The sequence below is a fragment of the Aotus nancymaae genome, unplaced genomic scaffold, assembly GCF_030222135.1.
Source record: "Aotus nancymaae isolate 86718 unplaced genomic scaffold, 86718_ANA_hifiasm-v0.15.2.pri h1tg000210l, whole genome shotgun sequence".
NCBI classification, from domain to species: domain Eukaryota; kingdom Metazoa; phylum Chordata; class Mammalia; order Primates; family Aotidae; genus Aotus; species Aotus nancymaae.
The window spans coordinates 310882-328057 of NW_026988625.1; the positions used below are offsets into that span (position 1 = coordinate 310882).

General features: G+C 44.0%; 1 protein-coding gene across 2 annotated transcripts in view; it reads left to right on the forward strand.

Annotated features, from left to right (window-relative positions):
* The first annotated feature begins 162 nt into the window (after positions 1-162).
* The window catches only part of PI4KA (phosphatidylinositol 4-kinase alpha), a 161179-nt gene continuing 144165 nt past the window's right edge, over positions 163-17176 (forward strand). The window contains exon 1 of one of the 2 annotated variants that reach the window (XM_012466500.2): positions 163-404. In XM_012466500.2, the coding sequence (XP_012321923.2) occupies positions 165-404 (240 nt within the window). In that variant the 5' untranslated portion in view covers positions 163-164. The remainder of the gene's footprint in view (positions 405-17176) is intronic. The other variant, XM_064371904.1, reaches the window with a different exon arrangement.

Below are 17176 nucleotides of genomic sequence, written 5' to 3' on the forward strand. Positions count from 1 at the left end.
CTTCGGAGCCGACCATCTCGCAGGTCGGCTGGGGGGACCCAAGTCCGGCGCGCGCAACCACAGCCTACTGCCCATCCCCTCTCTCCCCTGCAGCGGTGGGCCCGCCCCGCAGCCACGCCCTACATGGTGTCGGCAACTGAGAGGTCACGTGGCGGGAAAGCCGGATGCGGCTGCGCCTGCGCCCTGAGATCGGCTGCTCGCGGGCCGGGAGCGGGGAACCGGCGGGCAGCGCCGCGGCGCGTGAGGTGATGGCGGCGGCCGCAGCCCGCGGGGGCGGCGGCGGCGGCTCCGGCTCCGGCTCCGGCTCCGGCTCCAGCTCCAGCGCCCCGCGGGGTTTCTATTTCAACACGGTCCTGTCCCTGGCCCGCTCCCTGGCGGTGCAGAGACCAGCATCCTTGGAGAAGGTAACGTCGGCAGGCTCGGCCGCGGGCTGACAGGAGGAGGGGCTGGGGCGGCGAAGCGGGGATGCAGGATGAGGGCCTACGGGAGGCCGAGACCGGGATCGCGGGCAGTGTGTGCGGGAGGGGGCGCCTGAGGGTTGGGATCTGGCAGGGGAAGGAGGCTCCAGAGGGAGGGGCTGGTAAAAAGATAAGGGTCGTGGGGGAGGGGTCGGCGGGGCCTTCGCTGCCGCTGCAGATGGGTGGTCGTGGGCGAGGGGCGGACGTGAGCTGCTGGCCCACCGAGCATCTTGTGACATCGCGGGGGTGGAGGCTGGGTCGCGGACATCAGTGAGGAGCAGTGGGATGAGCAGAGGACCAGGGGTCAAGACGTGGGGCTCTGCTCCCGATTTCACCTGCTTTTTATTACGCGAGCTTGGGAAGATGCCTTTCTTGTAAAATGGGGATGCTTTTACTTGCTTTACCGACTTCACCTGATTGTGGTGGCCAGGAGACGAAACACTGCTGAAAGTTATTTCTGACTGTAAACCGATTGCACAGTGTTATTCTACGAGGCTGGGGGCGTTAGATTGGATAAAAGATTGTGGGTTGGCAGAAGGGACAGTGGCAGGGAAGGGAGAGTGAACTGTCAGTGGGCACAGAAGTGAACTCGGGATTGCTTCAGAAGAGAAAGGTGAAGTCGTGACAGAGCAAACCTCATCTTGGGAGAAAGGTGAAAGGCAACTCAGTGATGTGCCTTGAGATCTGGAAAGAGCACAGAGTTTAGAGTCAGACTTAAATTTGTTCTCTGCACTGGCACTTACCGTATCCTCTTGGGCAAATTACTTTAACTCTTAGAGCCTCTGTATCCTTTCCTGTAAAAAGAGGTTGTTCTTGAGAATTAAATGAGTTCTAGCATAAAGCGTCTTGCACAGGGCTAGGCACACAGTGGGTGAGCGGTAAATGTCAGCCTTCTTCGCCTACCATTGTGTGATGAGATTCAGCACAGTGTTTAGCCCTGAAGAGTTGGAATTACTTTCCCATTCAACTTTTTGGCAGATAGAAGGAGGATATTTTCCGACAAGAGAAGACAGTGGTGACTGGAGACCAGCCTGCTGCATTTGGGAGTGGTTTTGTGGCTCTCTGCTAATGGGTGAAGCTGAAAGGCTATTTTAGGCACTTTTGGCAGAGTGACCTGGTCCTTGGCTTTGTTGGTTCTCAAACCTGATTTTATCACACACCTTCAGGGTGAGCAGGTCCTGGCAGATTGGTACTAACCTGACTTCTAGCTAAAGAGGGAGTACAATGCAATGGAAAGGACATGAGTTTGGAAAATAGGACCTCAATTTAAATCCTGTATCACTTGCTTGCACTAGTGTGACTCTAGACAGGTCAGTTCCCTTCTCTGATACTTTGCTATCTCCTGTGGAAAACAGATAGTACTTCATAGGAGTGTTGTGAAGATCAACAAAAAGGCACATGGATACCTAAAGTATGATCACCGTTATCATTAGATAGTCTGACTAATGGAGCATAGTGCTGTTTATTAAATCAAACTTATGCTAGCTAGTCAGCACATTCTCTTCTTAGGAGAGCCAACAAGTATATCTTATGTCTGATAGTTGGATTCTGGGAGAAGAGAATGCAGGGAATTGGATGGTCTTTAAGAAGCTGGTCCAGCAGCTCTAGCAGTGGTAGCACCCTTTCCACTCAGTTACTCTGAAAAGGGCACCTTGAGCTTAATTTGCCTTCTTTAGCCATGATCTCTAGTCATGAGAACATTCTGTAATTGCAACATTCTTAGCTTTGTATCTTGTAATAAATAGCTGCTTCAGTTCTGAAGATTATATATATATATATATATATATATATTTTTTTTTTTTTTCCCTTTGACGGAGTCTCGTTCTGTCTCCCCAGCTGGAGTGCAGTGGCGTGATCTCAGCTCACTGCAACCTCCGCCTCCTGGGTTCAAGCAGTTCTCTGCATCAGCCTCCCGAGTAGCTGGGATTACAGGTGCCCACCACTACACCTGGCTAATTTTTGTACTTTTAGTAGAGATGGGGTTTCACCATCTTGGCCAGGCTGGTCTTGAGGTCAGGAGTTTGAGAGCAGCCTGACCAACATGCTGAAACCTGATCTCTACTAAAAATACAAAAAAATTAGGTGGGCATGGTGGTGCATGCCTGTAGTCCCTGCTACTTGGGAGGCTGAGGCAGGAGAATCACTTGAACCCAGGAGGTGGAGGTTGCAGTGAGCAGAGATTGTGGCACTGCACTCCAGCCTAGACTCTGTCTCAAAACAAAACAAAACAAAACAAAAAAGCCAAGTGTGGTGGCGCTTGCCTGTAATCTCAGCTGCTTGGGAGGCTGAGGCAGGAGAATTGCTTTAACCAGAGAGGCAGAGGTTGCAGTGAGCTGAGATTGCGCCATTGCACTCCAGCCTGGGCAATAAGAGTGAAACTCCATCTAAAAAAAAATTATATTTTACAGGGAATACAGCCACAGCTGCAGGTTGGCAGCTCCCTAATGCCACTTACTTTGGGAAATACTTCAGTCTCATGGGCAACATTTATCAGTCACTTTTTTTTTTTTTTTTGAGACAGAGTCTCACTCTGTTGCTCAGGCTGGAGTGCAGTGGCCAGATCTCAGCTCACTGCAACGTCTGCCTCCCAGGTTTAAGCCATTCTTCTGCCTTAGCCTCCCGAGTAGCTGGGACTACAGGCACGTGCCAACACACCTGGCTAATTTTTTTAGTATTTTTAGTAGAGACAGGGTTTCACTGTATTGGCCAGGCTAGTCTTGAACTCCTGACCTCAAGTGATCTGCCTGTATTGGTCTCCCAAAGTGCTGGGATTACAGGCATAAGTCGCTGTGCCTGGCCATTACCAATTACTTCTGTGGAGAGGAGTGAATAGAGCAGCTCTGGGGCTACTAGAGCCTCTTTATGTTGGGCACTTGAATGCTTCCCTCAATTCTGTAACTATTAATGGTAAAGGTGGTTCACTATGCCTAGATCCTTTTTACAAACCGTGTGATTTATATCGAATACTTGCTTTCCTTCTGTGAATCTGATTACTAGACTAATGTAGGGTACTGAGTCTCTAATGGACTTTCCTGGTCACAAACTTTGCATACATGTGTTGCATTTTTTGCTGCTGTAGCAAGGAGCAAGCTTGATGTATATCCTCACAGGAGAGAGAGGACGTAAGGGAACCTGTGCGTGGGTTTCTACAGGCAGCCCTGACATGATTTTAGTAATGCTTGAGGTCTTTTCCCGTTGCTGATATCCATTCACTGTAAAAAACTTAGCCATGAGTACAACTCTATATATGTGAGTAGTCTGGGGGACCCCTGAAACAACTTATTTCATAGAGGAGACTTCTGTAAGTGGCTGACCCCATTAAATATATGTGAATTCGTCTTGTCCTCATCTAAGATCTTGAGACTTGATTATGCTAGAGATCATTGTTAATATGTAGTCCTATAATATGTGTCTTACTACCTTCCTCTATTTTAAAGCAATTAACAAGAAGCCTTTAGCATTCCCAAGGAAAAGTTTCTTGTTCTTAGGAGTAAAGGAATTTTAGAGTACGCACCTGAGATAATAAAGATGGAGACTTATGGGGGGAGATAAGTGTTTAAAATTCAATCCCTCCCCTTCTTTCTCCCCCCCTTGAACTGTAGAAGCAAAGAGAGAGAAAAAAAGCAAAATCCCCTTCTTCTCTTTGCTTCTGTTCTATTTTTTTTCTCTTCTTTCTTCCTGAGAAGTCAGAGGACTGCTCAGAGCTTGATCTAGTTGGGGTTGACCTGGGGAAGGCTAAGTTTACAGAACCAGACCTCACATCTCAGCTCAGACATTGTTAGTCAGCCCTGACATATTTTTAGTGACACTTGAAGTACATTAATGACACAACCTTCCCTACCTTTGTCTCTCTACATGCCACAGTTACTTCCTCTAGGCACTCACTCTAATCCCAGTCTGTGAAACCAAGCCTGTTACTGTGGACTTTACTTTTAAAAAAAATTACCTTTAGCCGGGCGCGGTGGCTCACGCCTGTAATCCCAGAACTTTGGGAGGCTGAGGCAGGATGATTGCTTGAGGTCAGGAGTTCGAGACCAGCCTGACCAACATCATGAAACCCCGTCTCTACTAAAAATACAAAAATTAGCCAGGCATGATAGTGGGCGCCTGTAATGCCAGTTACTTGGGAGGCTGAGGCCAGATAATCGCTTGAACCCAGGAGGCGGAGGTTGCAGTGGGCTGAGATCTCACCGGTGCACTCTGGCTTGGGCGACAAAGCAAGACTCTGTCTCAAAAAAAAAAAAAATTTCTTTTAGAAAACATTTATTGAGCTTCTACTGTTTATTGGCATGTGCTAGGCCAGGTAAATCAGAAGCAGTGCTAATTTGGTGGTTCAGGTTAACAGCAGCAAGTCAGCCTTGCTACGAGTCTCCCATCCGCTTTTTTTTTTTTTTTTTTTTTTTTTTTTTGCTCTTTCCTTTAATACATCAATGAAATCCCATCTACTTTTTTTTTTTTTTAAATAGAGATGGGAGTCTCACCACCTTGCCCAAGCTAGTCTCAAACTCCAGGGCTTAAGGGATCCTCTTGTCTTGGCCTCCCAAAGTGCTGGGATTATAGATGTGAACTACCTCAGCTGACCAAGATTCCATCTATTCTCATATTTCAGGTCTGGTGACTAGACTCCTGCCATGTTCACACAGCCAAAGCCAAGACCCTTGAGCATGTGTTCTCTGATCCCTGTCTGAGCTTTGAGCTTTTCCTGCTAGGCTGTGCTTTAGACTGGGGCACCACCCCCAGGATTGAAGCCCACCTCAGAGGACACTCTCTCTGTGAAGCCCTTTGAACCAAGTCCTACCCAATCCTCAGCCCTCTCCCTTTGGGAGGAAGATAAGAAGAAAAAAATAGGCAAGAAAGAAAGTGAGCCTTTTCAACATTGGGATCTCCATATACAGTTGGCTTCCGGACTCCTCCTTCCTGATTTCTATCTGCCCGCTAGTCTTGTTCTGCTTTCCTGCTTCTCACCTGTCTTCAGAATGTTGTTGAGCCACCCCTACCAAACTTCTTCCTGGCTCTGCCTGGTTAATCTTTCTCTGTGTCAGGGAAATTCAGTGGCCTATTTCTGTCTCTCCTCTATAGGCCTGTGTTAAACCAGTGGACCCTCGGTCCTGGAATACCGAGAGTCACAGGCAGAACTGCAAAGTAGACAGCATTCCTTGTCCTCCTAGTCCTCTCCCTACCCTCAGGAGGCTTTGATTAGAGCCATTTTTCCATGTTCTAAATGTTCTCTTTGCTTTCTTCAGTTAGAATGCCAGAGTCCTGAGGTGTCTTAGCTAACAATTGATTGGATTTTTTAAAGAAAATAGAGACGGGGTCTCACCATTTTGCCCAGGCTTGTCTCAAATTTCCAGGCCCAAGTGATTCTCCTGCCTTGGCCTCCCAAAGTGCTGCGATTATATGTGTGAGCTACTGCGCCCAGCCTGATCTGATGTTTAAATGGCACTGTGGCATTAGGGACAGGCTGAACCCTCTCGGGTACATATGTGCTCCGTAAGATGAGTTAATTCTAATCCGTAGTTAGAAGAATGTGTGGCTTGATGCTTAGGGTAGTGGGCTTTCTGGAGTTCATCATTATACAGTCTGTCCTTTATAGTGGTCTGCCATGGAATAAACATCATAGTGTTGGCATTGTTTCAGCATCATGAAGCCGAGAATTTCCCATCCTCTTTTTCTTTCCTTTGTGAGGCTATGTTAAGAAGAGCCATCCGTAGAGTGAGAGGAGAGGGAATGAGGGTCGGCGGAGGGTATACATGTTGCCAGAATCGTTATTTTTAAGTCAACTCTAAAATATTTTAAGAAGAAATTGGAAGAAGAAAAAATCTTTACCTGTAACCATGCCGTATTAACTGTTACTTTGCTAGGCTGCCATAGCAAATATCACAGACTGGCTTAAACAACACAGATTTATTTCTTCCTCATTCTGGAAGCTAGAAATTCAAAATGGATGTGTCAGTAATGTTGATTTCTTCCAAGGCCACTTTGTCACTCTGTCTTCACGTTGCCTTCCCTCAGTGCCCTCCTACGTCACCAGCTGTTTGCCTCCCCTGGGGGCAGAAGTGTTCTATTTCTCACTCCTTACTGCAGATTCTCTTTTCTGCTGTCTGTGTTTGCAGTTTGGACTCATTGGAGATGTGTTTGCTTCTCATCTTTGTCACCAGCAGCTATTCCCATCACTGACATCAGTTGCTGAAATTTATGCATTTTGTCTTCTTGATTGCTTATTTATGTTTTTATTTTTGAATTTGCTTCTGTCGTATATGCTGGCATGCTGGAAAAAAACTTGGCCTTTCATGAACGTGCCAAGTCAGCCAGAACACTACTTTCATTTGTGTGGTAAACTGACAAATAAATATAGGGTTGAGGCAGAAATCCTCAGGTCTCACTTGCATTTGTTTATTGAGTGCTGAGAGGTTCTGTCTCTGCTGCAGAAGCCGTTCTCTTGTCCTGAATGTTTTTCTGTGTTTAGAGCTGATCTGGAAGCCTGGATTCAGGATAACCAAGGTGGCTGGGCACAGTGGCTCATGCCTGTAATCCCAGCACTTTGAAAGGCCGAGGCAGGCAGATCACCTGACATCAGGAGTTTGAGACCAGCCTGGGCAACATGGAGCAATTCTATTTCTACTAAAAATACAAATATTAGTGGGGCATTGTGACGTGCACTATCGGATTACAAATCCCAGCTACTCAGGAGGCTAAGGTAGGAGAATCGCTTGAACCTAGGAGGTGGAGGTTGCAGTGAGCTGAGATTGCACCACTGCACTCCAGCCTGGATGACAGAGAAAGACTCCATCTCAAAGACAAAAAAAAAAAAAAAATGATAACTAAGGCTATACTATTATGAAAGCAAAAGATGGCACCATCCATTCATATGATAAATCTTTGGGGGTTTGCTGTGTTGCAGGCACTGTGCTAGGCCCTGACATTAAAGGGATGGATAAATAGACATTTTTTTAAAAATGGAGGTAGGGTCTCACTGTGTTGCCCAAGCTGGTCTCTAACTGTAGGGCTCAAGCCATCTGCCCCCTTCAGCCTCCAAAAGTGCTGGGATTATAGGCATGAGCCACCATGCTGGCCTAGACATTTTTAAAAATTAAAATTACATTTTTTTGGAGACAGTTTCACTTTGTCGCTCAGGCTAGAGAGCAGTGTCATGATCATAACTTACTACCGCCTTGAATTCCTGGGTTCTGGGGATCCTCCTGCCTCAACCTCCCAAGTAGTTGGGACTACAGGCGTGCACACTGTACCTGGCTAATTAAAAATTTTTTTTTCTTTTTTTAGAGATAGGGTCTTTACCTAGGCTTATCTCAAACTGTGGGCTCAAGTGATCCACTCACCCCAGCCTCTCAAAGTGCTGAGATTATAGGCATGAGTTAATGTACCTAGCCAAAATTTAAAAAACTTTGAATGAGTATTTACGGTCTCAGGGACCTATGGGGACTCCTTCAGTGTGCACCACCACACTCCGCTGATTTTGTGTATTTTAGTAGAGATGGGGTTTTACTATATTGCTCAGTCTGGTCTGGAACTCCTGGCCTCAAGTGATCCGCCTGCCTCAGCCTCCCAAAGTGCTGGTGTTAACAGGTGAGCCAACATGTCTGGCCTGAATGTTTAGATTTTTGTTGTCTTCCTTTAGGGAATGTTGGCCTTTGTTCTGGTAGGCAGTTGCTTGTGGTTTAATTTGATCCTTCTGAGGCTAGGTTTTTCAAAAGCACTTTGTTGAGATATAATTCACCTACCATAAAATTTACTTATTTAAAATGTACCATTCATTGTTTTTAGTGTATTCACAGAGTTGCCAATCCACCACCATGATCAATTTTAGATCATTTTCATTGCCATCAAAAGAAACCTTGCTGTTACCCTCCAGCCCTACCAGCCCCATCCCTAGGCAACCACTAATTTACTTTCTGCCTCTATAGATTTGCTTATTCTGAACATTTTATAGAAATAGAATTATATAAGATGTGGTTCTTTGTGACTGGATTCTTTTATTTGGCATATTTTTTTAAGTTTCATCCATGTTGTAGCATGTATCATTACTTCATTTCTATTACTGAATAATATTTGATTGTGTGCATATACCACATTTTATCCATTCATTTGTAGTTGGATGTTTTGATTGTTTCTACATTTTGACTATTATAAATAATGCTGCTATGGAAATTCATGTACAAGTGTTTCTGTAGACATATTTTCATTTTTCTTGGGTCTTTAACTAGATGTGGAATTGCTGGACCATACAGTAATTCTAGGTTTAACCTTTAAAGGAACTCCAGACTGTTTTCCAAAGTTACTACATCATTTACGTTCCCACCAACAGTGTACAGAGGGCCGGTTTTCTTTTACATTGTCACCAACACTCTGTATTGTCTGTCTTTTCAATTACAGCCTTCCTAGTGGGTATGAAGTGGGTCTTACTGTTCTGTTGATTTGCATTTCCCTGATGGTTAATGATGTTAAGCCAGCCTATTCTGTCCTAGAACAGCCACTCTTTTTGGCTATTTGTAGATCTCCTTTGTAGATACATCTATTCAGATCCTTTGCCCATTTTTAAATTGTAGTATTTGTCTTTTTTTTTGGTAATAGTTCATTATGTATTTTAGATACAAGTTTCTTAATAGGATGTATATGATTTGCAAATATTTTCTCCCATTCTGTGGGCTTTTTCACTTTCTTCATGGTGTTCTTTGAAACACAAATGTTTTAAATTTTGATGATGTCCATTTTGTCATTTTTGTTTTCTTTTGTCCCTTGTGCTTTTGGTGTTGTATCTAAGAAACCATTGTCTAATTCCAAGGTCACAGACACTTACGTTTTTTTATTAGCAGTTTTATAGTTTAGCTCTTACATTTGAGTTTTTGATCCATTTTAAGTTTTTATGTGATATGAGATGGGGGTCCAGTTTCATTCTTTTGCATGTGAATATCCAGTTGTCTTAGCACTATTTCTTGGAAAGACTATTCTTTTTTCCATTGAGTGGTCCTGGAACCCTTGTCAAAAGTCAGTTGACCATAAATGTGAGGGTTTATTTGGTCTATATGTCTTTACTGATGCTGGCTACTATACTTTCTTGATTACTTTAGCTTTGTAGCAAGTTTTGAAATTGGGAAGAATGTGTCTTCCAACTTTGTTCTTCCTTTTCAAGATTGTTTTTGCTATTCTGGGTCCCTTGAATTTCCATGGGAATTTTAGGGTCAGCTTGTTATTTTCTGCAAAGCACTCATCTAGGATTTTGATAGGGATGGTGTTGAAACTGGAGGTCAGTTTAGACTGTATTGCTGTATTGTCTTCTTTTTTTTTTTTTTTTTTGACATGGAGTCTTGCTCTGTCACCCAGGCTGAAGTACAGGGGCATAATCTCAGCCTACTACAACCTCCTGGGTTCAAGCAATTCTCCTGCCTCAGCCTCCCAGTTAGGTGGGACTACAGGCGTGCACAGCCATGCCCGGCTAATTTTTGTATTTTTAGTAGAGACATGGTTTTGCCACGTTGTTCAGGCTGGTCTTGAACTCCTGACTTCAAGTGATCCACTCACCTTTGCCGCCCGAAAACTGCAGGGATTACAGGCATGAGCCACTGTGCTTGGTCTGTATGGCCATCTAAACAATAGTAACTGTTTTGATCTATGAACATGGGATGTCTTTCCTTTTATTTAGGTTTTCTTTATTTTCAGCAATATTATAATGTTTCTTAGTTTTGCACTTCTTTTGTTTTTATTCATAAGTATTTTGTTCTTTTTGATGCTGTTTTAAATGAAATGGTTCTCTTTTTTTTTTTTTTTTTTTTTTTTTTGAGACAGGGTCTCATTATCACTCAGGCTGAAGAGCAATGGTATGCAGTGGTATTATCACAGTCCACTACAGCCTGGAACTTCCAGGCTTAAGCAATCCTCCCACCTCAGCCTCCAAAATAGCTGGGACTGTAGGCACAAACCACCATGCCTGATTAATTTTTGTAGTTTCACCATGACTGATTAATTTTTTTTTTTTTTTTTTTTTTTTGAGACGGAGTTTCGCTCTTGATACCCAGGCTGGAGTGCAATGGCGTGATCTTGGCTCACCGCAACCTCTGCCTCCTGGGTTCAGGCAATTCTCCTGCCTCAGCCTCCTGAGTAGCTGGGATTACAGGCACGCGCCACCATGCCCAGCTAATTTTTTGTATTAGTAGAGACATGGTTTCACTATGTTTACCAGGATGGTCTCGATCTCTTGACCTCATGATCCACCCACCTCGGCCTCCCAAAGTGCTGGGATTATAGGCTTGATCCACTGCGCCCGGCCGACTGATTAATTTTTGTAGTTTTTTTTTGTAGAAACTGGGATTCACTGTGTACCCCAGGCTGGTCTTGGGTTTCACCATGTACCCTAGGCCGGTCTTGAACTCCCAAGCTCAAGTGATCCACCCGCCTTAGCCTCCCAAAGTGTTGAGATTACAGGCGTGAGCCACTGCACCCAGCCTCCTGGCTAATTTCTGAAATTTTTCATAGAGACAAGAGTCTCCATATGTTACTCAGGCTGGTGTCAAATTCCTGGGCTCAAGCAGTCCTCCTGCCTTGGCCTCCCAGAGTACTGGGATTACAGTTGTTTTTCTTTTTAAATTTTTATTTATTCATTTTTCCCCAACTTTTAGGTTTAGGGGGTACATGTGCGGGATGTTCAGGTTTGTTATACGTGTACCATGGTGTTTTGTTGCACAGGTCATCTCATCACCTGTGTATTAAGCTCAGCATCCATTAGCTATTCCTGTTTTTCCTGTTTTTTGTTTTTTGTTTTTTTAATGGAGTCTTGCTCTGTTGCCCAGGCTGGAGTGCAGTAATATGATCTTGGTTCACTGCAACCCCTGCCTCCCGGGTTCAAGCAATTTTCCTGCCTCAGCCTCCTGAGAAGCTGGGACTACAGGCGCCTGCCACCGCTCCCAGCTATTTTTGTTTGTTTGTTTGTTTTTGTATTTTTAGTAGAGATGGGGTTTCAGCATGTTGGTCAGGCTTGTCTCAAACTCCTGACTTTGTGATCCATCCACCTTGGCCTCCCGAAGTGCTAGGATTACAGGTGTGAGCCACCACACCTGGCCCCCCCGCCTTTTTTTTTTTTTTTTGAGCCTGCACTGTCGTCTATTGCAGTGGGGCAGTCTCAGCTCACTGCAGCTTCTGCCTCCCAGGTTCAAGCAATTCTCCTGCCTCAGCCTCTCGAGTAGCTGGGACTATAGACACAGGCCACCATGCCTGGCTAATTTTTGTATTTTCAATAGAGATGGCGTTTCACAATATTGACCAGGCTGATCTTGAACTCCTGACCTCAAGTGATCTGCCCACTTTGGCATCCCAAAGTGCTGGGATTACAGGCATGAGCCACTGCACCTGACCAGCTATTCGTCCTGATACTCTCCCTCCCTAACCTCACAGGCCCCAGTGTGTGTGTTTCCCCCACCACATGTTCATGTGTTCTCATGATTCAGCTCCCACTTATAAGTGAGAATGTGCAGTATTTGGTTTTCTGTTCCTATGTTTTTGTTTTTGTTTTTATCATAATTGAGATAAAGTTTATATAACATAAAATTAACCGTGGAATAGTTTTCTTAATTTGCTCATTGATGCTTTATAGAAATACAATTGATAGTCATAACTTAATCTTGTATCCTGTAAGCTTGCTGAAATCGTTTATTAGAAAGTCATGAATCCGTCTGCAAATGACCAAAGAGCATCTTTTTTATTTTTTATTAAGACAGGATCCTGCTCTGTTGCCCAGGCTGGAATGCAGTGGCACTTTCATAGCTTACTGTACCCTCTAACTCCTAGGCTCAAGCAGTCCTCCCACCTCAGGTACCCAAGCAGCTGGGATTACAGGCAGTCACCACTGCACCCAGCTCAAAAGAGCATCTCTAATGAAACTCTGATCCAGGGTACTTGTAGGAGCAGATGCTGTTCCACTTATATCTGTAGGTCTGTGTGTGTCATGTCACAAACACCTTTGTGTATCATGATAGCTCTGAGTCACTTTGAAAATATCACCTTAATTTCAGTATTTTTTTGTCTGAGTGGACAGTACATTTGAGAAAGATAATTAAAAATGATTTTAACAGAAAAATATACCATTAATACTTACATCTTAGGCTTTAGTTCTCAGGGAATTTTGTTTCTCTGGAAAGACTGTTCCCAGAGGTTTTAAATAACAAAAAGTAGTACTCTTTTAAACAAATCATTTAATTATCCAACTTTTATAATGCTATTATTCTAGCTTTATTTTGACCTAAATACCTTACAAATACCCTCTGCTATGGTTCTCATCTGTAATTTTCTGCCCAGTCATCCAGACTTATAAAGAATCTTATTTTCTTCTTGGTTTAGTATTTCCTTACCTTGGCAGTCAAAATTTACATCTTCGAGATACGTGTCTTTTAATACCCTTGCTTAAAGTATTGCCAAGAGTTCTTACCAAAGTCTAAGTCAGTCATATCTGTTGCTTCTCTGTGATCCACTGATTTACTCACCTTTTGAAAGTGGTGGGTAGAGCCCCTCTGGATCCTTTTTGTGAATGGGAATAACCCTGGCCATCGTGGTCAGATTTTGAGCATAACGACTTTTCTCTACCCCCGAGACGGAGTCTTGCTCTGTCACCCAGGCTGGAGTGCAGTAGTGCGATCTCAGCTCACTGCAACCTCTACCTCTCAGATTCAAGTGATTCTTCTGTTTAAGCCTCCTGTGTAGCTGGGATTGTAGGCACATGCCACTACACCTGGCTAATTTTTGTATTTTTAGTTGAGACGGGGTTCACCATGTTTGCCAGGCTAGTCTCAAACTCCTGACTTCATGATCTGCCTGCCTTGGCCTCCCAAAGTGCTGGGATTACAGGTGTGAACCACCATGCCTGGCTTTAATAACTTTTTATAATGACCCACTCCCCCTAAGACTCCTGAAAACAAAAAACTTGCTAGTTTATTGTAAAATTCTGATCTGAAAAGCCATTTGATGGTTTTTTTTTTTTTTCATTTTTTCAAAGACTGTAGGATTAATGCTTTATCCTGCATTAGGACTTTGACCTCTCTGTGTGTTTCATCATACGTAGAAGGTGGATGATTAATAATAGCTACCTAATGAGCTGTTGTGAGGATTAAGTATGATCATAAATGAGCTTCTGGCACATGGTAAATAATATGTGTTAGCGGTCATTATTTAGGGAATAGCACCCACCAGAACTGGGTGTGATGATTTCTGTAGGACCCAGGTTCAAGTCTTCAGATGTCTTTCTCATAAGAGTCCCAGTTTCTGAGAGCATTTTGTATCAGGCTTTCAGGGCCCTCTGTCATTTAGTTTCTGACTTGTGTTATTTGCTAGTTGTGTCATTCTCATTAGTTTTGTAATTCCTGCTGGATTGTAACACTCGTGAGGGAGTGGCTGTACATTATATATTTCTTCATTTGAGAGTTCTTCCATCCATCCCTCCATTCATTCAGTGAGGCAGCAGATACTTGTTCAGTGCCCAGCACTGTGCCTGGTACTGTATGACAAGTATTACAGTGTAGTTAAACCCTGCATTCTAGTACCCCTGTACCTCTTTTTTTTCCTCCTCACCTCATCAGATGTCTATGACCTTGGCTGTTTTAGTTCCACTAAGTAGTTGTTAAAGTTCTGAAATGTGTAGGGTGCAGTGGAGTGATGAGGAAGTCATAGTACTCTCTGCAGTGAGAAGATAAGTATACAAGTGACTCTTAAGATGTCAGGAAGGTAATCATCTTGGGAAATAGAGTTCTTTGTGAGCTGTTGAGACGTATGATGCTAGATATTACATCAAGTTGCCGGGGTCTGGAAAATGTTTGAGAGGCTTGAGACAGTTGAGATAGATCTCTGAAGGATGGGTTGAATTTTTATAGGGGAGAGAGGGCAGGTTAAACGAAATGTTTCAGATCGGTCAAAACCATGGAAAAGGCAAGACAGGAAGAAATGAGAGTTGATAACATAGGGGCCTGGGTTTATGAAAGAAGTTGTGGGGCTGAGAGTGTACGCTGAGTGTTCACTGGGCAATGGAGAGCCATTGAAGGTATATGAACTGGAAGTGGAAATACTGGAGTAGGAAGAGACAAAGTGAGAAGGAAAGTCTAGTTAGGAGCCTGTTGCCTGAGATGCACTTAACTTATCTGGACCTAGCTGCCTAACTTGTAAAACAGGAATAGGATAACACATGGCCTGCCCAAAAGTAGACGTTTGGTGGTTGCATCTGAAAGTGGTGGGTAGAGCCCCTCTGGATCCTTTTTGTAAATGGGAATAACCCTGGCCATCATGGTCAGAATTTTGAGCTTAATGAGCTTCTTCCGGCCCTACACCTACACTTCTTCGTATGTTTGGGAGTTGTCAGTGGTCCTCAGGGCTGCAGTTCAGATAAGCGTATCAGTGGAGCATTTGAACTTGTATATATTCTGTATTTCTTTTCTTTCTTTTCTTTTCTTTTTTTTCTTTTTGTTTTGAGACAGAGTCTTGCTTTGTCACCCAAGCTGGAATGCAGTAGCGTGATCACAGCTCACTGCAGATTCAACCTCTTGGGCTCAGGCGATCCGCCAGCCTCCCGAGCTTCTGGGACTATAGGTGCATGCCACCATGCCTGGCTAATTTTTAAATTTTTTGTAGACAGAGTCTCACCATGTTGCCCAGCCTGGTCTTGAACTCCAGGACTCAAGCAACCCTCCTGCCTCAGCCTCCCAAATTGCTGGAATTATGGGCGTAAGCTACCATGCCTGGCCATATTTTTTTCTGATTCTAAAGTTATCAGTATTTTTTATAGAAAATATGGGAAATACAGAAAAGAATAAAGAAGGAAATAAATATTGCTTGTAATCTTTGTTTTTTTCTTTTGTTTTGAGATAACATCTTGCTCTGTGGCCCAGGCTGGAGTATAGTGGTACAATCTAGGCTCATTGCAATCTCTGCCTCCCAGGTTCAAGCAATTCTTGTGCCTCAGCCTCCCGAGTAGCTGGGATTACAGGCACAAGCCACCACACCTGGCTAATTTTTGTATTTTTAGTAGAGACGGAGTTTTGCCATGTGATCCTCCCGCCTTGGCCTCCCAAAGTGCTGGGATTACAGGTGTGAGCCACTGTGCCCAGCCTATTGCCTGTAATCTGGTTTCTCAGTTTAGTACTTTTCTTGATAGGCAGTTCAGTAGGCTTTGAGTTTTGTTTAATTACTGGTGACCATTTACATTAGTTTCCTATTACTGTAAATAAATTGCCACATACTTGTTGTTAGAATAACACACTTTTATAATTTTACAGTTCTGTAGTTTAGAAACCCAACCCATGTTTCACTGGACTAAAATCAAGATGATGGCAGGGCTGCATACTATTCTAGAGACCTTAGGGGAGAAGTCATTTCCAAGCCTTTTTCCTTTTTAAAAAAATATTTTAATATTTTTAATATTTTGAGATGGAGTATTTCTTTGTTGCACAGGCTGGAGTGCAGTGGCTCAATCTCAGCTCACTGCGACCTCCACCTCCTGGGTTCAAGCAATTCTCCTGCCTCAGCCTCCCGTAGTTGGGACTATAGGCACCTGCCACGGGGCCTGCCACCACACCTGGCTAATTTTTGTATTTTTAGTAGAGATGGGGTTTCACCATGTGGCCAGGCTGGTCTTGAACTCCTGACCTCAGGTGATCCGCCTGCCTTGGTCTCCCAAAGTGCTGGAATTACAAGTGTGAGCCACCATACCCAGCCATCATTTCCAAGCCTTTTACAGCTCCTAGAGCTGCCCACATTCCTTGGTTCCTGGCCCCTTCCTTCATCTTCAAAGGGAGCAGTGGTTGGCGAAACCCTTACTTCACATCACTCTTGACTCCCTCTTCTGCCTCTCTCTTCTCCTTTTAATGACCTTTGTGATTGCCCTGGGCCTATCTAAATAATCCAGGATAATTTCTCTACTTCAAGGTTCTTAATTTAATTATATCTGGAAGGTCCCTTTTGCCATGTAAGGTAACATATTCACAGGCTCGGGGGATTGGGGGTGTGGACATCTTTGAGGTGCCGTTATTCTGCCTACCATGCCAGTGTAGTTCATAAATTGTGGAATCATTACATGAATCTTTGAGTTGTTTGTTCTTTTTGGTATCTTTGCTTCACATTTAAAGCTGTGTGCCTAGCTTCTAGAGTAATTTCTGAATGGTTACAGATGATTTCTACTTAAATTTTTTAGTTGAATGGGGATAGGGGAGGCAGGTCTAAAGTCAGAGTACTCCAGAGCCCCTCTGGACATTTGAAGGAGAGGAGGCCCTAGCAGTCAAGAGGAACTGAAGGTAAAAAAACGCTGCCTTCAGTTCTCTCTAGTGGGTGGGGTGACAGCTGCATTGGCAGTATGGCTAAGCTGTGTTGGTGATCCTGAATTCTGATCCTGGGATATTGTTACAGCCCAACCCAGAGCACCTGGCCTGAGAGAGGAAATCCATTCTTACACTTTATGTAAAAAAGAAAGTCTTAGCGGCCAGGTGCGGTGGCTCATGCCTGTAATCTCAGAACTCTGGGAGGCCAAGGTGAGTGGATCACCTGTGGTCAGGAGTTCAAGACCAGCCATCTTGGTTTTGGTGGGTTTTAACTGGCTTCTTTACTGCAGCCTGTTTTATCAGCACGGTTTTTATAACCTGTATCTTGTGCCGACCTCGCATCTCATCCTGTGACTTAGAATGCCTTAACCATCTGGGAATGCAACCCAGTAGGTCTCAGCCTCATTTTACCCAGCC